Source organism: Crocodylus siamensis, chromosome 7, assembly GCF_052110815.1.
Source record: "Crocodylus siamensis isolate JL-2025a chromosome 7, ASM5211081v1, whole genome shotgun sequence".
Classification (NCBI taxonomy): Eukaryota; Metazoa; Chordata; order Crocodylia; family Crocodylidae; genus Crocodylus; species Crocodylus siamensis.
In genome coordinates this window covers 8,927,338-8,953,279 of record NC_143401.1, presented here as the reverse complement: position 1 = coordinate 8,953,279, position 25,942 = coordinate 8,927,338, and the positions used below count along the sequence as shown (strand labels likewise).

Here is a 25,942-nt window from a genome sequence, read left to right as displayed (position 1 = left end):
ACATAATCAATACAGAGAAACCACCACAGGCATTGAAAAGTTTTGCAATATAGTAAACTGTGGTTATTTCGCTGCTCCAACTGGGCTATATTTAACAGCAAATTACCCAGTAGTGACAATTATCAGGAGCTGGTAATTGGGGAGGTGGTGAAGTGGGGGTGTGCCACGCTGGCACAGATTTGGAACAAGAATGAATGAAGCCACAGAGACTCGTTATTCCACAGGGGAAATTAACCAGTTTACTGCATAAAACCAAGGCTCAACACAGGTGGGGTGCAGAAGTTGCATCTGTTTTTTTATTAATTTATTATACAGAAACATTACAGTTGTAGTGCTTAGCTTTCTTTACAAGGTTAGGAAAGCCAGAATTCAGGTTGCTTGTGCAACATTAACTTGCAGCGCGATGCCTATCTATGATCTGTATGTATGAAATAACCGTTCTCCCCCCACCCCCGAGCAACCTTAACCTGTGCATGCAAAATTGCAACCAAGTTTGTTTTTTGCAGTTACAAACAACTGAACACAGGCTCTTAAAGGTGGTATCAAGCAACCTTCGGATAAAAGCAGAGCTGGCAGTTTTGTAATTAACAGCTTTACGTTTGCCCAAAACAGAGTGGAGCCAAAGCAATACACTTCAAGCTTTTAAACAGCAAAAATAATTTGACCTATAAGTAGCTATTTATAAAGATACTGACTCCGATGCATCAAACACACCGAATCTCCACACAAATACAACAAAACATTCTTCAGACATGCGTCACCCCAGCAGGCCGCCAACTTCTGATGACGAACGCTAGCTAACTCCTACAGAACTCGATTACTGAATGAACTAAATAGCTTACGCCCCCCCCAACAACTACCAATTCAAGGCTTTGGTTGCCAGAGCAACAAAAATTGTAAAGTAGATGGGAACATATTTTTGAAGGCCACCTTTTATGAGTTAAGTAAATCACAACAAACTCCAATGATCTGATTGCGGCTCTAAGTTTGGAGGTCTCAAACAAAACAAAATGCAACAACCGCCCCCAAAAAACAAACAAACAAACAAACTTTGGTATTAAAACTCCTAAATACTGTTTCTGTTTAGGGATTTCATTTTAATGCAACTCATTTTGTGGCCTATAGACTGCAGGTCTTGTCTAAAAATTAATAATTTCTGCCAAGAGGACAAAATCCAAATCTGATTAAAAGAATTTTTCAGTAGTGTTATGCAAAACGTGGTTCATAAAAAACAACAAGATACAGAGCAGTGTCAAAGCAGACTGAGATGCTTCATCTCAAAAAAGGAGCAGCCTCATTTCATTATGCAGTATATATACTGCTGTGAGAATTAACTAGCATTAGTAAAACTTACGACTTTGCTTTTCAAACAGCTCAGTCAGAACAAACATTGTTAAAAGGTAAAGTTTTAGCAGCATTAACTACATGTACAACAGATTACCCTTCCTTGGTACAGAAGTATATGCCTCCTCTATCCACAGGAAAACTAGTTTTTGATCTACTTCATTATCTAAGAAGTTCAGTATGGAAGAGCATTACACTTATATATTCCCCTCCATAAAACTCAGAATACTCTACTCCATTGTAGACTGCTTGCCTTAATAGTAATAGCCTGACTACTGGGAAAAAAATTCAGCAGAACTTCATAAAATATGTCTTGTATTGGAGATGATCATGATATGGATCTGATTAGACTCAGAGCCTTAGATGGTTAATTTCTCAGTTAACAGCCCCTTTCCTTGAACTAATCAGTAACGTACAATACAGGAGCTTTGGAGCCTGAAGCCTTCCTTTGCCACAAATGGAACTCTAACCTAAAAGCATAGGTACCATTTAATAGCGGGTACATTTATCCCACAGTCCTCAAAGCTAATGACACTTACGTAAAGACTGCATATTCTTCTTGTCATGATTTTTGTAATCAGAATTGCTAGAAAGAAAAACTTCTTCATGGAAACAAAGCTTATTAGTACATCATCAGCTGCAAAATGTATGCTTGAATTTGTCTGAAGCGCATTACAATAATAGTTACTAAGGTAAGAAGTATGGGCCTTAATGTGCATCCAAGCTACCCTGAATGCTGTCTCTACTCTCCCATTTAAGGCTGCCTTCTTAATGGGAATAAAATATCTACCAAAGTGACCCTGCTTCTAGCCTAATAAAATACCCGTAGCAAAGGGAATTACTCTCACTAGCCTAGTATTGTGACTAACAACCTATCGATGCATAGCTGTGATCACATTTTTATTCCTTTTTTAATTTGCATACCCAGTTGGGGGGGAGGAGGAGGGAGGAACTGTCAAAGCTTTGCAATCACTTAAAAAATATACTCGAAACATCTTGGTACAACCCTAGTTATACTGCTCTTATGAAATCAATATCATAATTAAGTGCAAGAAATAAAGGTGCTATTTTAAGTCATGGTTTCCTTTTAGTGTTCGGCTAATAAAGCAAAAAGTTAGCATTACGTATGGTTAACAAAAATCCGAACACACAGCTCTACTCTCGAAGCACAGAGCATCATCTAAGAACAGTCACAGTCTAGGTCAAACTCATTAGCACCACCCCCATACACGTACTTAGCCATCTTCCCTGTTGACCCACGGCTCCACTGTTCAAATGCAATGCAGCTGCTGTGACGCATTTTTAAATATAAGCAGAGACCTCCTGAAATGGTTTATCTAGGGCAGCACTCAAAAGAGAGAAAGCACTGGGATTATATGTACAAAAATATATGTTGCTTAATAATATAAAATGCAGTAGCCCTTCTATTTGGAATGTTGTCAGGGCACGTGGTTCACCCCTACTCTGAATATGATGCAGTAATCATGTCTGGAGTTTAAGGAGTTGCAAGTCTTCAGCACAGACGATGACACAAATATGTTTATATGACATGCTGAAAAACTGGCAGATATGGCTTGCAAAGTATTCTCAGGATTTTACAGCACCAGCCACTCTCATCCAGATGCAAGAACAAGAAAAAAGCATCCTCCGTAAAAATAATTTGTTTTTTTTCCCCCGTCTGGGCTGAAGAACAGTTCTGATTAGCCACACAATGCAAATCTGAACCAGACTGATGCAAACAAACGTGATCCCTTCATCTGTACTTGATAAACTAGATCAGACATGACAGCTATTTATTTGCACTGAAGTTATAAGGTGGCATACTTTAAAGTGGCTTGTCTATGTATTGACAGCGTTTTCCCACACACCCACAAAAAACACTCTTCTCTAGCAGAAGCGTCTAGCACATCATAATTAACACTCTTCATTCTTCAGGCAACTATTCTTTGGCCAAGTGCTTACTTGACGGAAAATCCAGACTTGTCAATGCTAGAGATTTCTAAGTCATCTTTGCAGCCAGAGCTGGAAAACTGGCTTAACCAACTCTAACAGAACAAAGCCCGATATTCCTAAATTTAGAGCTGAATGCATTTTTAATGACAAGGAAAATTTTATGGCTGAGAGAAAAGAAAAAAAAAAAAAAAAAAAAAAATCAGAAAAATGAGAAGTAAACCTGGATTATTTGTGACAGCTGATAATGTAAGGTTACAGAATCTTCAAACTGATCTTACTATTATTAAGGTAGCTTCTCAATGAGCCAAACAGGATGATGCATTTTGCAGCAAACCTAAATTTAAAATGGATAAATCAAAGTAAATGAAAACAAAAAGCCTCTGTTTTGTTAGAGGACATGCCAAAATATTTTACGAAATGCAGTTTACAGGTAAAAGTTGAATTGATTTGTATTTTACAGAAAAGTTAAACTTAGGAGCTGGTGCCTTTCCACAACTATATCTTTTTGTTCATCAGGTAACAGCTGCTTGTACTAATTTCTTTCTTACTGAAACTCAGACATGTAGAAACCAACTGGTTGAAAGACTGCAGCCATTTTTATTCCTAGAGATATTCCTCTCCTTCCGTTACTTACCATCAATATTAAGCATCATTTTCCACATGGCAGGCCTCACAGATTGATGGAATCCAAACCATACTTCCCTGCCCCCTCCCAAAGGGTGATCGTAGCCTTCTGGAGCAGAGAAAAAGGAGCGGCCCACAGGGGTATACCTGTAAGAAAAAAAGGTTTCCATCGGTATGACAATGTTTTCCACATAAGCTTGTTAAGCCTTCTACAAGAAGGAGTATTTTAGAAAATATTGTTGTACAAAGTTTGCATATATGGTGATAAAAAAGGGATTTTAGGGTGTTCTTTGCAATACTTTCACATTCAGCCAAAAACATGCATTACAATTTTTTAAAGTAGTAATGCTCTTCAAAACCCCCAAGTTAAACATCTGAGAAAATTTAATTTCAGTAAAGCACAATTTTGGTTAAAGCACAAATGCAGATTTGCAGGATTCTTCTATAGAACAGGCCTGGTGTGTGCTGGATGTACCCTTTGGTATGCTTTTCCACTAACAGGAATTTGGGTATGTTTTACCAGCTTGTGGGTTTTTACTTCATCTCACTACTCTGGACAGTAGGAAGTGGCATAAACAAAAAGCTGGAAAAATTCCGTCTGTAGCTGTGTTACAAACTCCCAGGATACATTAGCATAAAGGTCATTAGATCTCACATTGTTCTGAAATGTGGGTCACTTGAAAAAAATTCAGTTCCTTAAAGCTACAAGGTCATTTTAGCACGTTACAGATTTGTCTGTACTAATGTATTTTATACTGTGTAAAAAAAAGACCCAAATGATTACTCTAACTTTTTTTTTAAGTGACTCCCAATGCCCAAATAAAGACAAATACATATCTATGTTAATTCAACCTCGTTTGAAATTTTAGGGTTAAAAGGAAGGGAAAACAGACACTGTTAAGGAAAACTATACTAAATTATTTACCCAAAAACTGAGCAGAAAGATTTAACTTTGTAAAAAGGTGTTGCTGAATTAAAAAGAAAGCCACAAGCTTTCAGCTACTGCACACGACATTAGATGATGCATAGCACAACATAAGCAGAATGCAGAGATGGAATTTGAGAGCATTCTGTATCACTACATTTCTGATTCAAGAGAAATGACTTGGAGAACTTGGCAGAAGTGTCTGATGGTTCCTGGACTTTTCTGAGAACACCCCTCTGAATATTACTTGTTGGGGCCTGAGCTCTTTACATGGTTACACACCTGTAGATAACAAGTTCTATTCTCTAATGAAATGGGCTGCCGGGAAGCAGTGGCTTAAATTTCCTCTGGTCATGTCTGTGGAAGTATGGAGGTATCCCATATGGGATACAGCAGACAAAGAGACAGACGGCAGGGAGACAGGGAACAGATTAGAGACCTACTTCATGGAGGGTAGGTGTCGTAGCACCACATCGACAGCATGTACAGGGTTAGTGCTGATCGGTTTGTCTAGTTCCAGAGGCTCAGGCAAGGTCCTTCCCGTCAAAACTTCATGCAGCAAGTGCCAGCTCACCCGAGAAACAAACTTTATTGACACCTTGAAGGGACGATCTTTTCCACCTTCTCCTGGTAACGTTACATCCAAATCCACCTGGCGAAGGTTGAGATGTGAAAGCAGGACAAAAACAAGACAGAAAGGCTTTACTTCAACATCCCACTGTTTCTTCTTTTAACCTACTAGCCTGACCCACCTGTCTAAGACTCTGGCAACCCATGTAAAGATCTCAACTCAGAAATCAGGACAGAAACATTTCTGCATGTATTATTAGGCAGGAAAAGATGGGAAAGGAAAATACTTCTAACTTCTGTTGACCTAGTTTATAAGACAACAAAGTTTTATAGCTCTTGGAATCAAGCCTGTAAAACAGAATTCAAAGTCATGCTAAGGCTTGCATTTAACCTACATAGGTGAACAATTCTTAAAAAAATAACACCACCCCATGGTTCTATCAGTCTACCAGAATAACTCTCTCCTACTTACTGTAACACCATTTTGCTGGCTCCCCAACTAAGGAGCAAAAGGGTAGAGGGGAAAAAAAAAAGTATGTTTTACATTCCTATATTGTCAGTTATAAAATTTCTGTAGAACCTCCATCCCCTGACAGCCTATATTGCTGATCATGGCTTCCCAAGAGATCATCAGCAGCATATCTGAATTCCCCCTAAAATCCAAATTCATTTTTCCACGCAGTTACATTTTTCATAATAATTTAGTCATACATATATATATGCAAGTCATATTAAGCATGCGTATTGTTTTATTTTTATATATATCTATATCTATCTATCTATCTATATATATAAAATATGAGTAGATTGTTATGAAAAATGTAACTGCGTAGAAAAATGAATATGAATTTTGAATATACATGAAATATACACACACAAATGCTGGGGGGCACATGCCCCTCATGCCTCCCCTGGAGGTGAGCACAGTAGCAAGAGCCGACCCCCCTCTGCACAGCCCTGCACTCCACAAACAAGCTGCCCATCTGTGGCTCCATCCCATACAAGCTGGGCAGCACTTGCCACTGCTCTGGCCCCATTCCTTCTCTCACCGTGGGGGCCTAAATCTGCCCCCCACCCCCCAACAGACTTACCAGCCAGACTCTGTTTTCCAAGCTGCCAGGCTGCATATCTGCTATTGGACTGGTATCAGTCAATATGGGCAGTTAATAATTGGCCACTGGTATCGGTCAAAAAAATAAAATAAAATCTTTAAATTGGTGCACCCCTAGTAAGCAGGGCAATGCTACCCAGCTCAGAAGGCTTCCAAAGGGTCCTGAAATTTGGCAGCAGGGGAGCAGCAATTAACACTGCTACTACTCCCCTGGCACCAAACTTTCAGAACTGTGGGTGCCCAGGGGGCTGGATGACATGCCTCCAGGGGTTGCGGAGTTGAGCACCTCCATGTTAGAGTATATTTTGTACAGCAAGCATTTGGTATGAGATCTCGCTGAAGAAAAGTGCTTTTAATTTTAAATATTTGCTAAGGAGATGACTTCTGTTTGCTGTAGATATTAATGTAGGGTTCATACTTTCATTATTTCTGATTCTAACTACAGGATATTCTTGTAAGAAGCTGTGCTTGTCTTAATAGAAAAGTAACGAACTGTCTTACCCCAGTAGTTGCAACAGGGAGTGGATTGGCTGTATAAAGGCTTCTTTTCCCATCATAAACTGGTCTGCGGTCCCCAAATATGGTCACTTTAAAATGCTGCACCATCGAGTCCACCACCTCCCTGAAAAAGCAAGTTGTAAGATGTCAAAATTTACAATTAAAGAGCTTTGAAAGAAAAAAGCATCACTGGGAAGTAATTTCCTGCAATTTACACATTCTGCTGAGAACGTTTCAGTGTTTAGAGAGAGTATTTGTGCTATACTGACATGATATTGAAAAAGATGCTTCTAGTAATTCACCTAAAACACTTAATGAAATGGTGAAGTATAAGCAAAGTAATCAGCAACACAGTTTAAATAGGCAAAAATAGTCTGCACTACTACAGAATCAAGACACCATTATGCTAGATGCTATACAAAGAGATAATTAAATGTACCTCTAAGCACACAAACTAAAAAGTTACTTATTTAATCTTAGGAGTGATGGTTATGTCTAGTTCATGGAAACAGCACGGTTTTAACAAAGGCAAATACAATTTTAATCTGTCTGGCTTCCAAAAATGCTAAATAGTGCCAACTCCAGTTTTACTGCAAAACCATGAACTTTAATTAAACTTGAGTCCCAAAAAACAACTGACAAGATATAATTACATAGATCAAATCTGAGTATAGTAGTCACAGTTTATTCTAATTTTCTTTAATATTGTCAATGTCAGGAAAGAAAAGATACAAAATAACCTACTATATGCACTGAAGTAGCACAAGAAAGCCACCATCACAGAAGCATTTCCAAGAATCTTTTTTTATTCCTTACGAACTGCAAGCAAACAGTAATTACATAAGGAGCCAAGGAGACTTTCCATCTTTTACAATCTATCTGACTGGGGTGGGCATCAAGTTGTTTTTGAAACAGTTATCTTTTCAATGGCCTTGCAGCTGCTTTATACTTGATGAAACAGCACTTTCATAAGCTATAGAAACTTAACCTTTCTGTTTGTGTTGCAGTAGAAACCAGAACCTTTTTTGCAACCCTACATAAGTTTACTAATATGTCTTTTCCTGAATGCATAATGTTAACCCAAACTATTTTAAGCAACTGAGATACTTTGCCCTCCCCTTTAAGTAACACTGATAGCAGTAGTTTCATATCTAATTTTGAACTTGGAGAAAATACTTCTTTGAGAAAATTAAATAAAACCGTCTCTCACTGCATTCTCTCTACTTCGGTGGTTTCTGTAAGATTCAAATCTTTCATAAAAGACTACTAAAAATGTGCACGTCAGTGCACTGTAAGAAAACCTTTCAAGTATCCTGTTACTCTGAATTCTGTTCTTGCACATTTCAATCACGATAATTTTGTCCAAAAGACCCTCCCAACATTTTGGTGTGTTGCCAACCCCACTCCACCAAATCTTGCACACACCAGCCTGTCAAACATGTGATGCTAATGACTTCAATAAGTTCCAGTTTACAGCCCGTGACAAAAACTGAATGAGAGAGATAAAGATAATGACCAAGGAAGTTTATAGCAAGGGGAAGAGAAAAGGCTAGTTCTGGTGAAAGGGGAGTGAAATGGTTTCATTTTTTTTATCCTAGCAGCTTCTAACTGCAACTCTGCTCCACTTACATTCTCAGTACAGAAAAGATGGAAGTGAAGCAATGATCACGTGCCTCATTGTATTGTAAGATGAAAAGTGGTAAAGAATAACGTGTCAAAAGGAAGGTAGAAGAGAAACAAAAAGAGGGAACATTAGTTCATGTACATCCAAATGTAACATGCATCTACATCTAAAACTAATTCAAGTTAAAACACAGTGTGAATTTAAAGCACGATACCTATTCTTAAATAGCTTCCTTAGTGGCTTATGTTAAACCTTAAAAAAGCACTCATTCCAGAATAAGAGCATCCACACAGGATTTTGTAGCAGCTATTCTGAAGCAACTCCATGTGTAGAAAAGCCCATCATTTTATTAGTCTGAAGCAGGGGTTAACAACATTTTTGGGCAGAGTGCCAAAAACACCTGCACCCTCTACTTGGAAAATGTTGGCATGCCAGGGACTGATAGTAGGGGAGCTGTGAAGGGCCTGAACCTTGTCGTGACAGCACAACTGAGGGCCCCTTCCCCACTGTCTGCCCTGAGGCGCGCATGTACCCATGGCCAGCAACGAGCCAGGCCAGGGCTCTGCAGACCCCAGTGCTGCTGCTTGCAGCCTCCCCATCACCTGCTGTAAGCAACCCGGGCTCCATGGTGGATAGTACGGGCTTGCCTAGAGGCCAGACTGGCTGTGGCAGGCAGCCAGGAGGCTGCACTGGGGACTGCGGTCATGGCCCGGCTTATTGCTGGCAGCAGGCAGACGTGAGCCTTGAGGCAAACAGTGGGAAGGGGGCTGGTGCTGCACTGCCGCAACAAAGATCGGGCCCCTTGAGGCTCCTCACTGCCTGCCCAAAATATGCATGTACCCACCACCAGCAACAAGCCAGGCTGGGGCTCCATGGACTCTGGCGCAGCAGCTTACAGCTGTCTGCCACAGCTGGCCGGGCTCTAGACAGGCCCCTGCCACCCATCACTGATCCCGGGCTGCTGGCGGCAGCAGGTGGGGAGGCTGCAAGCAGCTGCACTGGGGTCCACAGAACCCCATCCCAATTTGATGCTGGTGGCAGGTGCCCACGTGCCTTTGAGTGGCTGGCAGAGGACCTGCGAGAGGCCCAATCCTTGTTGTGGCAGCACAGGCCCAGTCCCTTTCCCATGCCCTGGCACACGTGCTTGGGGTTGCTGACCCATGGTCTACAGTATTCCTATCTGGAAGAGAAAAAAAAAAATCCAAAGACAGCTCTTTAAATAAAAAAAGAAGCATTTTAGTATAACTAGTTGCAGTCTCTGTACACTTCCTGCAGCCGACTGTTTGCCTTATTGGATACCTGTTCTACAAGCACTTTTACTGGGTTCATGACAATCTGTAGTACTCATGGTACATAAAAACTACTGCTGCAGTCTTTAACTACTTTCCGTCACTTTTTTTTTTTTTGTACACACTTCCCCAGGAGGAATAAATTAGATATTTTTAAACACCAACTTTAGAATCCTACTACAAACAAAACAATGTGAACACAGGATCTACGCAAAGCTCTCAGATTTCATGCTCTAGTTTACAGTAGGATTTGCAGAAATTTAGCATTCCACTTGATCATGAAGTTTATAAAACAACATAAAACTTGAACCTGTTCCATAGGATTGTCAAAACTTGACCATAAAGACACCTTTTTGGTCAAAACTGCTGTTTGTAAGGAGTCAAAAAAGCTGACTTTTTCCTGTTACTAACATGGAAGCAAAGCATTTGGAAGAAAAACTCGATTCTTTACTGGTTCAGCAAAACTGCTGACTGAATTTGAGTTCAAGAATCTTCCTGAATGTGTAAAAAGATGAATCCCTAAGTGCATCTTACTAGACCTAGCCTGCATCACAAACATATAGACATCATCTTTACAGTACCCCTACAAGGTAAGATACGATATTCAACTGATACGTTATGATTTAAACCATAGGAAAGTATGGGCTGAATTCACCGGGTTAACGTGAAGTCTGTCATTTAAAACTAATATGGTACTGGAATTTCTCCATGCAAGTTCAGGAGTTTTATTGCACTAACTTACAGTGGGAGAAGTGTGCCTCCTGTTTATCAAGTCATGTCCTTGCCTTTAAATCCCTCCTCAAAGCACTTGGCAGTCTCTAAAATTTACCACTGCTAAACCTATAGTTGCCTACTTAGAACTTCAGGGCTAGACATCAGATAATTTGCCTGTGCTTAAACCAGATCACTAAATTATGGACTCTGTTCCATGTCATTTATACGTAAAGCAGCAGACACTTATCTTGGTACGCAAAAGTTGCAAATGCTGACAAACCAGTTGCCTCTTAGTCTGAGTGATAGTTCATAAACCATGGGTAGCACACGTCTGAACTACTCCACCTTCACCACCATATTCAGGTACTCTATATCAGCACTCTTTTCTAGAAATATAAAATATGGAAATAAAAAAGGATTTGACCATACTATCCGCTACTTAAAATGCCTTCCCCAAACTCTAATTTATTATTACATGAAAACAGTATTAAGGCTGCAAAAAATCAAGGATTTAAGATAGGAAATAACAGAGTTAAGGCTGCATTTTCAGTCTTAATTTATGCATTCATAATGTGCATGAGTTACACAAAACAGTCTAAATACATTGTATTATTACTACTATTTCCAAACCATGCTTTGCCCCAGTAGTGCCCGCTCTTCTTCCCTCTCTCCCTAGCCCTATTCTTAGACTCTCTTTCTCCGTCTACTTCTCTCTCTTCCTCCCGCTCCTGTTTTGATTCACATGCAGAGGGAACAAGATGGATCCTTCCTCTATGCTGCCTAGATGCCACCCAAAGGAAAATGGAGAGCATGAGACAGGTTCCAAGCTCTGCATTCCAGTTCCTGGCCCAACGCAGCTGGGAGTAGCCAATATGAGGGAAGTCCTGAGCCCATGAAGTCCTGTAACTATAGCATGCTTAGTTTTGCCAGGACAGCATGTATACAGTGCATTCCAGGCATGGAAGGAGCTATGGAGGAGAAGATGCATGTGCTATCAAGGCAGCACCGGGAGCTGTTGGAGGCTGAAGCACACAGACCATGACAGAAACTGTGGATCTGGCCAGGACAGAATTTAGCAAATCTCTAGTGCAGCTTCTCTCAACCCATGGGTTGAGAAAAGTGGATGGGAAGAATATATGAAAGAGTTACAAACAAAACTTTAAAAATGGATAAACAAAAGTTTAAAAATGGATTCTCCTTTAAGTGAGACAAATGTGGGAAACTGGGTTTTCCCTTGCAAGCTGGCACAGTTCCAGCCTACAAGAGGCTGCTTAGGGCCCCATGCCCCACACACTAGAGGGCTCAGGGCTCGGGTGGGAGGCAGCAGGTTGGGAGTGAGGGGCACCAGCAGGGCTAGGAGGCTGTTTTCTACTTAAACTATTTACTGGGGTGGGACTGGCCAATGTTGACAAATGGGTCCTGGTATAAAAAAGGTTGGGAACCACTGATCTAGTGAACATACAGAAGGGTCTTATAACCTGGCCAAATCTGAGTGGATTTTCAAAAAAAAAGGCAAAGGCACATCCATAACAAAGCAGCAGTCAGCTCCTTGCCAAATCCCACATCCTAATTCAGAACTTGGGAACAAAAACATTTTAAATAACAGGTCTCACAAATGCATCCTGGGCAAAACAATTCTTTCCAGGGCAGGTGTGGGCAATGTTTTGGGTGGAGGGAGCTGGAATGACCCAGGTTGGGCTAGAGATAGGCAGGCATTAGAACCTGGCTGCTGCTGCCATTTCTTCCCACCATTCACCTGCAGCACAGTAGAAAAGCCCTCCCCTGTGCCAGAGCCCACGACACCCGACTGCAGGGCACAGGGACAGCTCACTTGCACCTAAGCCCCAGGGGGCTGAGTGTGACCAAGCGCAGGGAGAGCCTACTGCTGCAGAAGGCTGCCACAGGCAGCTCCAGGGGCCAGATGGAAAGGCTCTACTGACCTCCGCTCTATGTATTCTTGGAAATGCATAAACTGTTTGGGCTGAATTTTAAAATTAGCCCAAGGCAAAAATCCAGTGCTGAATTACTTCAGCCCTAACCTTTGTCATATCTTAGCACAGGGGTGGAAATTATACGGGCCCGTGGGCCACACAGGCAATTTTAGGGAGTTGTAGGCTGGACAACACTACCCTCCTTGCAACAGCTGCTTGTGTGCCCTGCAGCTCCTCCCTGCCACCAGCACCCAGCAGCAGCTGAGTGCACAGCCTGGTCCCAGCCCCTGACTCACCCCAGCAGGAGTGCACTAGCTCTCAGCCAACCAAGACCCACATACACAGTCCTGACCCCAACCCTGGCTTGCCCTACACCTGCTCTGGACCATCCTACCCACAATAAGCAGCAGTGGCAGCCAGGCAAAAGCTGCTGCTGGACACTGAGGGGGGTGGCAGGGGTGGAAGCGGCTGCCAGCTCCTCACCACTGCCACAACCTTCTTGGTTCAGCCACCTGGAGCCTGCTCCCCAGCTGTCTTGTGTGGTTCCTCTCCACCTACTGCTGTCCTCCCGGGCAGCCCAGAGGTGGTGCTGAGGGCAGTGGTGACGACAGCGGAGAGGAGCTGCAGGGCAGCATGGACTCTGGGCGGTTGCAGCAAGAGAGAAGTGACCACTTTTCCCCTGTCCCCAGCAGCAGCTTCTGCCCAGCCACAGTGGCAGGTGCTCATCATGGATGGGCAAGTCTGGAGTGGTCACAGGGCACAGCCCAGGGTTGGGCTGTGTGCACAGGTCCCAGCTGGTCTGCTCCAGTCAGGGCAGGTCTGCAATAGGTATGGGGCAGGCCAGGGCCACGTAGTACACATGGGCACCTGCCAGTCTCCATGGGACTGTGGGCCAGCGGCAGCCGAAAGGAGTTGCCGCCGCCACCTGGGCTGTCGAGAAACAGAGTCCCGCTGTGGAGCTGCCCCAGTCCTGCTGCACACTTGGGGGTGGCAACAGGGATGGGTAAATAGGGTAAAAATAGGGAAAAGAAAATAGAAAACACTTCCGTAAGTGTCTTTGAGATCTGTGCTGTTTCATCTAGGTTCTGAACATACAGAACTGAGGATGCAAATCTATTCTTCTTCCTGCACCACTGATCAGACAGCACTTGGGCCAGGCGGGACTGAGGGACCCACCATGAACTGGACAAAGTCCATCTGCAGGGCTGTGATCTGTATTTCAACCCAACCTTGCCTTAGCAGTTATCAGCCACTAATACCAAGGGTCTTCAAGATAATCTTGTAAGGTTGTGCTACCTACTCCAGCTATAATCTCAATGAGTAGTTTAAAAAAAACAAAAACCCAAAAGTTCTCAACCCCTCTCAAGCATGGGCAGAAAACTTTAACACACACACAACAATAATGAACAACCAATACAGAAGCTCTGATAAGAACTTGACATGTAGTAACAATCTTTAAGCGACACCACGCTAAAAATGTGAACAAGAATACGAAAGAGGACAGGGTTCTGGTTTTTCAAGGAGATTTATTAAGACACTACTTCAAAACAGTTGATATCAAGTTCTGTGCGACAGCTGTAAACTTCCCCACCTTTTAAGGGAGAGTTAAGTAGACACAGTGTTAGCTGTTGCACTCTTTGATGTGGTTCTCCCAGGGGAGTAGAGAAAAAACTTACACAGCTGCAACTGAAAGTACAGCTCCCCAGTCAGCATTTTATCAGATACTTCCTCTAAAACAGATGGTGGAAAATGCAAATAAAGACGTTTAAGTCTGCACTTTAGAAAGCCCTCCCTCGCAGCTTTTGGCAAACTAGCATTTATTACTGTCCAGACTTCCACCAAATTACAAGAAGCTAAAACCAATTGGTTTTCAGTAATCAGAAATGTAAGTCAGGAGAGTCAGCACAGATGAGTTAATATTTCTGTCGAATCCTCCAGATTATGATTCCAAAATCTTTGGGTACCTGATAGAACAGTACCCAAGTAATCTGCAGTTCACAAGCTTAGTGTTCGAGTTTTCAATATAAAACCCCATTTTGGCAATTTATTATACTGAACTTTTAAACAGCCTAGATATTATAGAACACCTCTTACTGTATTATCCAAATGCATCCTGAAACCATTCATCTGAAATGGGAACTAAATGGCCAAGTAGTATTATGAGAACCCAATACAATACACAGCAGGAAGAAGGATAGATCTGCATGCTCAATACTGTATGTACAATACTTAGATGAAACAGCAAAGATTTCAAAGACATTTATGGGTGTGTTTTCTATTTTCTTTTCACTATGAAGGCCAGAGCTGCAGAAGTTAGTTTGCTCTGTATCCAGTGCTTCCCACATGGTGAATCAACTGCATAAGACACTAATGAGAAAAGTCTCCCTCTTTTCTGTCTTCTCTTTGAGGGCGAATGGTTTTTACTGAAATACGAGGAGCAGGGAAAAAGAACAAGCTTTCATAAAATAATTTATTTTTTATTGACACATTTTGGACCAAGCTAATTTTCTGAACTCAAGGCGTAGCTTGTTCCACAAATTCAAAACATTAAGAACAAGTTATGCAAATTCTGCATATAAAAACATTGTTAGAAGCATGTCAAGGCTGCAAAGCCAATCCCACAACAGTTAAGAACTGTTCAGTGCCAGAATTAAAGTTTCCTGTGCAAACCAGCTACTGAGTTCTTGACTGCAGCCCAGATGCTTCTAACTTTTTAAGAGGTGAAAATCACTTTCAGTTTTTAATGTTTTTTAAAAAAAATCTCAGCTAAAACCAAATTCTATTATAAGAAGGCATACTGACCAGGACCCGTGCCATCAAGCAGAGCTGAATCCTTTGGATCCACAGCACAAACCTCTACCACTTTACTTCTGGAGCAACTGGCAGCTTATGTGGGCCAATCATTAGACACTAAACCAGTGAGTTTCAGAGCTACCTCCCCTGGTGCATCCAGATGAGCGCGCACATGCAGTACGTGGCACCGCAGACCTGTCTGGCACTGCACACATGCGATACACATGCAGGTGTTCCTGGCACTACTAATTTGCAGCATGGGAGGAAAGGGATTGACTCTTGGAGGTTCTAGTGTCAAAAAAACCCCGTGCCTAAAAAAAGGAAGCAGGATAGAAACACATGCATGAGAGTGTGCCATAGGGCACGTGCATGGGTGTTCCCTAGGGACAAGTAGCAGCAACATATTGTGCCACTGAGGTTTATTCCCAAGGAAACGCACATTCCCACTTGTGAGAGTATGCCATCGGATAGCAAAGGAATAGTCTAAAATCCTGGGCCCAATTCTAGAGGGCTTCAACCCTTAAACTAGGTCCACTAGTATTCTCCCTCCCAGTCTGCTCCTTTCTGCCCTTATTTTCCTTAATCCACTCTAAGACATCCCCGTCCCACTGTTTCTCTGGACTCCAGGCCAGTTCCTTTATTCCTTTTGCCTGGGTTCCAACAGGGGAAGTGACCAAAGCACAGAAGAGGTGCCTATGTTCAATACTGGTGCCCCACATAACAGCCAGTCTGAACCTCGGGAAGAACTGCAAAGAAAAATCCCACTGATCCCTTGTGACCCTCAGTTGGAGCATGCTCAAGACACAACCAGCCTGCAGGGAACTTAACTGTCAGCTTTGTAACAAATCTCAATCAAGTGTCATTTTATAACCATTTCACTCAGCCAAATCTAGGTAAATGTTCAAGAGAAAGGCCCTCCCAGTTACACTCATTTTTCTGCACCAGTGTATGGAGGTACTAAAATTCTCTTAAGTGACAAGAATTTAATGTTGGCAAAACAAATATTTCCCCATACCTTAATCTCAAGTGGCTGAAATTTTAAAAATATCTAGGGTCTTTGCATGGCTTGAAAGATTTCACTCCAAACAGTTAAGAGATCAGTGAAGTTATAAGCAACCAAAGCAGGGTCTTATAGTCGGAAATTAGATTAACTACAGATATTGCGATCAATTCACACAACCTATATAAAATGCACAAGTGGACTTTCACAAGGAAATGGAGCATTGTTAAACTATATACTTAACTTGCAGATGGCGTACAGTAAGTACTTATTTCTATGTATATATAATAAACCTGAAATGGGATTGAATTTTATATCAAGTGATTCAGCATTTTAAAATAAAAATTACCTAACATGAGAAAAACCCAACCAATGAAGTCTATTAAAGTTTACTTGCATAAGCATGTGTAAAACTCAGCGCAGTCAGTGCAGTGATTTCATGTCCCCAAAGCAAAACCAAACCCTAGCGTCTGTCTTTTAGTTTCTACATAAGTAAGCAGTGACCTATGGTTGATTTTAATGTCAACTACAGAGGAGATGTCACACATTTGTGTGGGGGAAATTCTGAACCGAGCTCTAAACAGTCCAGATGAGATCAGATAAAAGCTTGTTCAAGACCGAGAGAAAAGCAATTTTTTTCTCCATTTAACCATAAACCTCAAAATCAGACCACCAGGGGATTTAACTGACCCAGTCATGCAGTAAATACTGTGAAAACAAAAGGGGGTTGAAAAAAGGAAAAACCTCAGATATGCCTGAAAGAGTGCAGACTGAATTCTGCATAACTTCAGCTATTACTAAGTTGGCTGAACAAGAATGAGAATTCAGTGAGAAAAACATATTGTTTGGCTCACATCAGATATTTGTTGTAAAACTTAATGCCATGTATTAGTGAAAAAACATACCCCTCTAGGATTGTCTTGAAATTATTCATACTTGAAAGTATTTTAAGAAATAAGTGCAAGAAACATGGCATGTTTACTTTAAGACACAGTGGACTTGAAAAGTTGCTGTTTGTTCTCCCTAGAGTTAAGCAAGTGTAACATCTTCCTGGAGCTTGCTGACCGATTATTCAACCCCAGGATTAATGACACACATATCTGAATACCCAAGTAGATGAGAAGGAGGAAATTTCAGTTTAATCCAACTCTGGGGGAACATGGAAAAGGAATGACTGAATTCTCAACAAGCATTTTCTTGTAAAGCTTTTCATTATTTAAATATACTCTTCTATTGCTTAACTATTTCAAGATCATTTAATAGTAAGACAACTTTTGTGAATGACTTACCTGTTCACCCTCCGAGGACACTTATCTGGTTTAATATCCACCTCATAGAGGTAGACATCAATCTTTGGGATTTCAACTTGGAAGCAGTTGGCCAGCAATTTAATGGGCTTGCCCATGGTGCCATAGCCAGGCCGTCTGGGCACCATGAGCAGGGGCTGGGCCCCGACAGGTCCTGCCAAGGAAACAATGAATACAGATTAGAACCTGAACACAATGCATTAAAATATATGTTGAAAATAATATCTGACGACACTGTAGCAAGGTTAAAATGCATACAACAACTCATTTACATTTGCAAGGATGCAGAACAGGTTTAAAACACATGAGTCCTGGCTCACACGGACCAGTTAACAGCACAGACCAGGTAAGCAATAAAACCTGAAAGGGAGATCAAAGACTGCTGAGAACTTGAAACATAAGCTTGTAATAAGTGGGAAAGACATGCAGAGAATAGAAAGGTTAGAAAATAATACAGGAAGGGGTAACACTGGAAAAAGACAGAATCAGACCAATCAGACTGGGGCCCTGCAACAGTCCAACTGGATTTTTGAAACCTTTCGACTTCCTCCAAGGGGCAAAATGTTTAGCCTCAAGTAATTTGAAACTTGGGATGTGACAAAAGCCTTACAGCGTAGAAGGCAAGGTTCTTTGAGTAGCTGTGATAGCTTTTATTAGACCAACTGAGGAGTTGCAAAAAAGTTCTTAGCAAGATTTTGGGCACAATCACTCTTCTTCAGACACCCGAAAGCTTGCTAAGAAATTTTTTTTCCAAACTCCTCAGTTGGTCTAATTAAAGATATCACATCTACTCAAAGAACCTTGCCTGCCTATGTCTTTAGACCAACACTGCTACAACCAAAAACCCAACAACTTAGAGTGTGCAAGTTATCATCTTTCAACTTCATCACTAGATGATCTGCTTTTCTCACCCCATCCCAGAGAAAGCGGTGAAAATGTAACTCCTATAACTGCTGAGAGTTAAGTGGGATTTTCTTAGCGAGTCAACAAGAGAATGCATTTTCTTTTATTTGCATCACTATGGAAAGTCCAAAAAAGTCTGTGTAAAGACCACCCTAGAGGTAATACGCAGAGGTGCACTGGAAATTGCAGGATGGTCCACGCGTGCCAGGACCTGTGTATTTTAGTCATTGGCACCATAGAATGTACAAGCGTAACAGCATAAGGGATACGATCTTGGAAGGCAGAGATTATCCATTTTCAGCCAGCTGAGCTGAACAAATAAACACTAAACGCGCCAGCTGCAAGGTAGCTGCGCTTGCCAAAGCTCATTGACCCAGAAGAGGAAGGAGTGTAGCTGAAGAGTCGTTAAGGATGTCTGGGTGCTCAAGACTGAACAACTTCAGTACTACAACAGCTGCAGGAATTAAGTTTATAAAAATCAAGCACAAGGTGTTGGGGGGAGAGGGGAGTAGAAAAAGTGGGGCCTAAACTTGTACAAATCTCTCCCCAACTGTTCTACCATTTTAAAAGTTACCGTGTTGCCTAGTTGTACACATTAGACTAGGATGCTCACCACAGGAATTGGGTTAGATATACTATTCGTAAAAACTAAGCATACATTTTAATACTAAGCATGGTCAATTTCTGAAAAATTGTAGAGAGACTCTTTCCTTGCAAATATAGCTCTTTCCTGTCAAGAAACAGACTATAAAACTAATTGTACTTTGAGATGCTTTGAAGTTTTTAAAATTACTCATTGTACAAATGTCATGATTTGCAGAGCATTGATGAAGTTGGTTAAAAGTCTCCGCTCAGCTCCTACTCAGTGACGCAGGCTGCACAGTTCCTGCCCACACATTTTTACATAGGAGTTAAAATGTCAGAGCTGGGGAAAAACTAAATTCAAAAGGCGAATAACCTTATAGAAAGTCCTCCAGGGAAGATCATTTCCTTACATCAGCTGAACTGGGTAACAAGAAAATTAAGGAATTTTTGCAATATAGCAAAATTTGTATAGTAAAAGGTGCCTGACTGCACGGGTAACCAAAACCAAAACCAGTGCTGTAGGAAACCTGAATACAAGACAAAGGAAAAGTACAAAAACAGGAAACATCATAGAGTCTTCACACAGATTAAGCTTGTGCAAAACAGTTCTCAGGATCTCTGTGTTCTCTTCAACATCAAATACACTGTTTGAATAGTTTGACACCACAACCATAGAAACAGCTCTATAAATTAACTGTTCCAGAAATGCTTTAGCAATGCAAAACTAAAAGCAAAACTAAAAGGTAGCTTGGGGGCTTGGTAGTAGCGGACTCAATATATTAACACATTATTACATATTACCATATTACATTATGGTACGTTCATATATGTATGAAATACTAATGCAGACAGTAGAATTAGAACCTTGCACCTTTAACAGTATTCCTGTCCAATTTCCGACATGAAAACTAAATTCACGTGATATTTTTTGTTAAAACCCAGAAAGCGGACCACGAAGAGCCAGCCCAACGAGATTTTTCCTTAACTAAATGTAAGCTCTGTATGGAAGAGAAAGAACAAGAAAATACAAATGGCTAGCCTCCCTGCAAACAGGAGCAGGGAGTCCCGGGGCTTTTCTTGTTTTAGTTTTTTTTCTCAAGGGGCTGGAGCTGGGGCGAACAGGGCACCCATAGGGTGGGGCATAGGGGGGCTCATGCAGAGCCCCCCCATGTAGTGTGGGGCAGGGGGGGCCAGGAGGGGTTCCCCCATGGTCCCCTCCCCCCACCCCTCCCTACTTACCAGCTCAAAATCCACCTGGCTCCCTGCTGCAGCCACCAGGGATTGCCCAAATCATCGAAGCTCTCCAAATGTTTTCTGAAGATTCAGAGAGCTTCGAATTGATTTGGACTTTTTAATTGGTATGCTGATTCGATTCAGATTCGGAGATTTGGCAACAGAATCAGGCCGAATCTCCTCTGAATCGAATCACCACCCGAAGCATCACACAGCCCTACTAAATGGTCACTTTTCAGGAGCAAGGAAAGTGACAAGGGAAGTCTCCCACAGATCTCTGCTGGGCCCAATTTTTCTTCAATATTTTAAAAAATGGAAAAATGAGGGTACAGTGACGTCAGTAAGTTTGCAGACGAGACTAAATTATTCTGGGCAGTGCAACCCCAAGCTGATGGTAAGGAAGTGCAGAAAGATCTCACAAAACTAAGCCGGTAGGCAAAAACTGGTAGAAAGGTTTCACTATCGACAAGTACAAAGTAATACACGAGGAAAAATAACCTCAAATTATACATATAAGATGCTAGGCTCAGAACTAGCCATTTCAACTCAGGAAAGACTTTGAACAAATTTTTTGTGATCTACAATGACTCCAATATGCAGCAGCAACCAAAAAGCCAATGGCCAAAAAGGTTGGGTATCATTAAAAAGGGAACTGAAAACAAAAATGAAAAACAATCATGTCACTGTATAAATCTATGGTGCCTCCACATCTTAAATACTGTGCTCAATTCTGGTCTCCACATCTCAAAAAGGATGTGGTAGAATTAGAAAAGGTATAGAGAAGGGCAACCAAGCTTATCAGGATGGAGCAGCTATACACCAGAAGAGACTGAAATGGCTAGGACTCTCCAGTTCGGAAAGGAAAAAGCTGAGCGAGAAGATAATATAAGGCTATCAAATCATGAAGGCTATCAATAAAGTGAAAAGAAAACTTATTCACCAAATCCCAGAATACTAGAACTATGGGGCACGTACTGAAATGAACAGGAGACAGCTTTAACACAGAACTACATATTGCATAAAAAGAAACACTTATGCAATGAGTAATTCCCTTGCAGAACTCACTGTCACTGGAGGCTGTTGCAGCAAATATTACAACCAGGCTCAAAAAGGGATTAGGCAAATTCATGGAGGACAAGCCCATTAATAGCTATTAAAGAGATATCCCCCCACTAAAATATCTATTGGTGCCTCTGTCAGAAACAGGATATTGGGCTAGACAGGCCACTGGTCTGCCTCTGCATGGCACACCTTATGACTTTGGAAACACCACAAGTGTAATGAAGAACCTGTGACTAATAAGTGAATAAGAACAGAGGTTGCACAGTTGCAAACTCAAACTATTGCGACTCTCCTTAAAATAACTGTAGACAAGGACCAGCTGTGTTTACTATCGTTTTGTTTTAGATGGGATCTTTTTGGATAAGTCACTTAAAAATATGGTTGAGCTGTCAGCTCATTTCCAGACAGTGCTGTCCCAATCAATTTACACACTTTTATAATGGCTTGCTTTCAAAATATATTTAGAAACTTCCTTTCACATTATGAAAGTCTGTTACAGGCTTCTAATCTGACTCAAACCCCAAAACAAACAAATGAATGACTTGGAGGACAGCTACGATTCTCATGTTGCACCAATGAGTCACTTGGCCTCATACCTAAGGAAGTCGGATAGCTAATGGAAATAAAACACAAACACTACACAGCATGAATTAGTTACTCCTAGCATGTATGACTTACAAAAATATTTTTAGTTAGTGTTTGCTTACAATGGGACAGACAGGGTGGCTAAGGTTTTTTAAATCATTCTAAAACTAAAATTCAGCATTCCCTGACTCAGTGACAAGTAAAAAAAGTAGCACTAACTCAGGACCATTGGAAAAACAACTATGCAAGGGTAGGTAAGTCAATAATGCTAAGGATCTGGTTTAAAAAATAGAAAAAGATCTTGGGCTGAATACTGGGAGTGCAACAGGGCCCTCTCTGATCTCCATGACAAAGACAGGGGGTGGGGATCTAACGACACACAAACTAGAAGGCCCCATCCTCACAGGGACATAAAAGATGGGCTCCAACAGTGTAGGACAGATGTGCTCCAGCAGCAGAGATGAGTGAGGATCCTGCAGGAAGAGCCTGAATCTTTAATGCAGACACTGTGAAGAAGCTTGGAGAAAGGCCAGAGAGGTCATAAATCAGACTAAGGCCAAGGACTGGACCTCAGCAAGGGGCGGGGGGGGGGGGGGGGGGAGAAGGAGTGTGTGTGGGCACACACAGACACACAAGTGCATTGAGCCAGTTGATTTAGGGCACAGGACAGTAGATAAGAATTAAAGTTGAGACTTATAAAAGTTTACTTCCCTTACACTACAACATTAGTTGATAACATTTTCTGCAACAAGCTGGAATAACCAAGCTCAGGTAAGAGGCAGGCTGGCATCAGCAGCTGCTGCTTCTCCCCACTACCTAGCTGCAGAGTGGGCAATGGCCCCTGCAGCTGAAGGCCAATAGCTTCAAAGGTCAGATCCAATGGCTCTGTAAACTACTGGTTGCAGCCCTAGGCCCTAAGAAGTTCAAAAACACAAATATCACCATCTTGTGAACACGGAGCTTCTGAACAAATATGTAAGAAGAGAAAGTTCTATTAAAAATGGCAGGATAAAATAAGCCATTATTATTATTATTTTTTATACTCCTATTAATCTTTAGAATGTTGTAAAAACAGCATTTTTCAGGTAATTGTTTCCATACTATATTCTGCTTAGGGGTCCCAAACCAAGTTGCAGTTCAGCAATTAAGTTTTACAACACTCCAACATATTGGCAAAAAAATGCATTAGGATTAATTTTGGAAAGTTTCAGTTTTCCTTAAAACTGACAGGCTATTACATTTGCCAAACAAATATCAACTCAACTGTCAGAAGACTAGCATCTTAGGACTACATTTTCATTTCCTGGAAATGAAGTGAGTTTTAATGCCTGGAGTCCAAAGCTTACTATTTATCATTACTACTAGCAGTAATGCACTTAAAAGTAAGATAACACATCAAAATTATGCTCCATTTGATAGGGGATTTCCACTGGTAATTCCCATTAGCATATGTTGGGCTTAAATATCCATATTCAACATGCAGTGACTGGAATGTATGCAGATTTGTATAGGACACTGAGGAATCTAATTTTTTTCAAAACATTTAAATGGCTTAGTTGAAAATGTTTTGAAAAATTGAGCCAACAGTTAACACATTATTTACATAAGATCATCCATTTTACTGAGATGCAGATAAACTGTGACCTTTAGAAAGTTTGATCAGCAAAAGTAAATACCTAGAAAGGAATTACAGTTGAAAAGTTAACTAAATATAGCATTATAAAATATATTTTGCAATGAAGAGAAACTTATCCCAAGGATAAATAAATGTATTCTGATTTCAGAGAACTAAGAAGCTGGGCTAGAAAATATGGCTCTTTGCATAAAAAAAAAAAAAAAAAAAAAAAATCCAACTCATCATTACTGGACCAGCATTTGTGGCAATGGAAGCCCTGCTCCAAACAAATTTTAAAGCTACAGAAACTTTTATTCAGCAAGTGAAAAATTCAACCTGTAACCTGAAATTTCCCAGTAAAATCAAAAGAAAGACTTTACCTGCAGCTCAGAAAGTGGTTTCTCTGAATCACATATACACAAGTAAGAGTGACCCAGGAAAAGCAAACCATATTTATTTAATTAGGCACCTTCTTTCCCCTTCAATTTAACTAAACACACTCAGCTATGCTTGTAAGCCACAAATTGACATCTACCAAATGAAGGGATGGTAGAAGCAGAGCACAAGTGAAAGAGATCATCTTACTGGTTCATACACAATAACTTGCAAATATTTTTAGTAATACTTAAGAAAAGCTAAAGCAGCTGACCTGTAGGACTGAACCAGCTACACATAAATCTGTATACTTCTGAGGGATAAGCTAGCAGGGCTTCTCTTACATGATCATCTATCTACTCATATATGTCATATACTTTTCCAGCCAACATGTATCAATTTGCTACTGACATGCTTCAACAGTATAAAACAAGAAAACGACAGCAAAAGGTTAATGATGAGTTTCATTTTTAATCTCTCTGTGAAATACAGCCTTAAATCCTTAATTGAATACCCAAAGTGACTTTAATACTATGACAGGTAAAATATTCAGCTGTGGCTCGATAACACAAGGCAGGTTTGTCTTCCAGGCACTCTCTTCAGACATGGGTTTGTTCCGTGCACATGAGAGACCTCCAAAAGAGAAAAAAGATTCCCTTTCAGCGGGCCCCTGGCCTCTGCTTGGACTCGGAGGCCCAGTCTGTGGAGCTCAAAGAAATCCCATCACTCCTGAAAATGAGTTCATTCTAGGGTATGGAAAATTAAAATAACATGTAAAGATGAAACAGAATACCAAAAATGAGCTCTAACATGTACTTATTAATGCTAGAAAGCCTAAGTACTACATGAAAAAATGCCTCACTTCCTTCTTTAAGAGCCACTCTTCAGAATGGTGTTACGCTCTGTGAAAGTGCGATCTATGCCTGCCTTCTGAACATTACTTCTCTCGAATTAATTTCACCTCGGAATATCCAAATTCTGGGCACAAGCTAACAAACTAATTTTTGATGCTTGCTTGTGATTCCACATACTGGTGTGATCATACTCAGCTAGTCTGGATGAAACTAATCTCTAAAGAGACCTTTACAAATAATCATTGTATTGTACAAGACAGCAGGGACTTGGAAACAATTTTAAGATTTTTACAATAACCCTCCCCCCCACCGCCAAGTAGGGGAACTATTTACTTACTGAAGCAAAACAGTTCATCTTCATTGGATTAAGTTTTATATCTACCTACACTGTGAAGAAAAAACAGTGTGTATGACAGGCACATAAATAAAGACACTGCTAATTTGCTCTTGCAGTTGTTTCCGCCCACTAAATTCAAGAAAGCGAACTCAAGTAATCTCTCCTTGTTTTTTGAACTGCACCACAATTTGCAACAGAAGTTTTGTTACCAAAATAATACACGCATTTACTTGAACTGCATCTTTTTCCTTTCAAATTAATGGGTAGTTAATAATCTAGGTGTGTAAGAGTGATGTTGTGTAAGTGTTGAGTAAGAGTGATGTTGTAGCTGTCACAGACCAGGAATTATTCAAGCAGAAAGGATTTCTTTAGGGTGATATCTTTTATTATCCCAGCTACATAGCTGGCCCAATGTTAAACTCCCTTGCATAATTTCTGGACCACCGCAGCTACAACACTGCCATAACCTGGAAGATACTGAAATCCAGCATATAAAATGGAAAATCTACAGCCTAGAAGTCAATTATCCCAACTACATAGTTGGTCCAATAAAAAATATCACCTTAAGAAATCCCGGCCTCATTCATAATTTATTCAAGTTGTATTTACCAAGTTTCATATTCAGTTTTGAAAGCTCTGATATAATTTCTGCAACGTAACTAGCACAACTCTGAAATCACATTACGATCCATTTAAGTTCCCTATCCACC

General features: G+C 40.9%; 1 protein-coding gene across 3 annotated transcripts in view; it reads right to left on the bottom strand.

Annotated features, from left to right (window-relative positions):
- LOC149859453 (protein argonaute-3) overlaps positions 1-25,942 on the bottom strand; it is a 64,052-nt gene that overhangs the window by 32,205 nt on the left and 5,905 nt on the right. For all 3 annotated transcript variants that reach the window (XR_016443509.1, XR_016443508.1, XM_090057560.1), the window contains exons 2-5: positions 17,666-17,837; positions 7,029-7,149; positions 5,290-5,498; positions 3,932-4,068 (exon numbers count right to left, since the gene is read on the bottom strand). Coding sequence is in view for 1 of the 3 variants with exons in the window: in XM_090057560.1 (XP_089913686.1) it covers positions 3,932-4,068; positions 5,290-5,498; positions 7,029-7,149; positions 17,666-17,837 (639 nt within the window). In the remaining 2 variants the exon portion in view is untranslated. The remainder of the gene's footprint in view (positions 1-3,931; positions 4,069-5,289; positions 5,499-7,028; positions 7,150-17,665; positions 17,838-25,942) is intronic.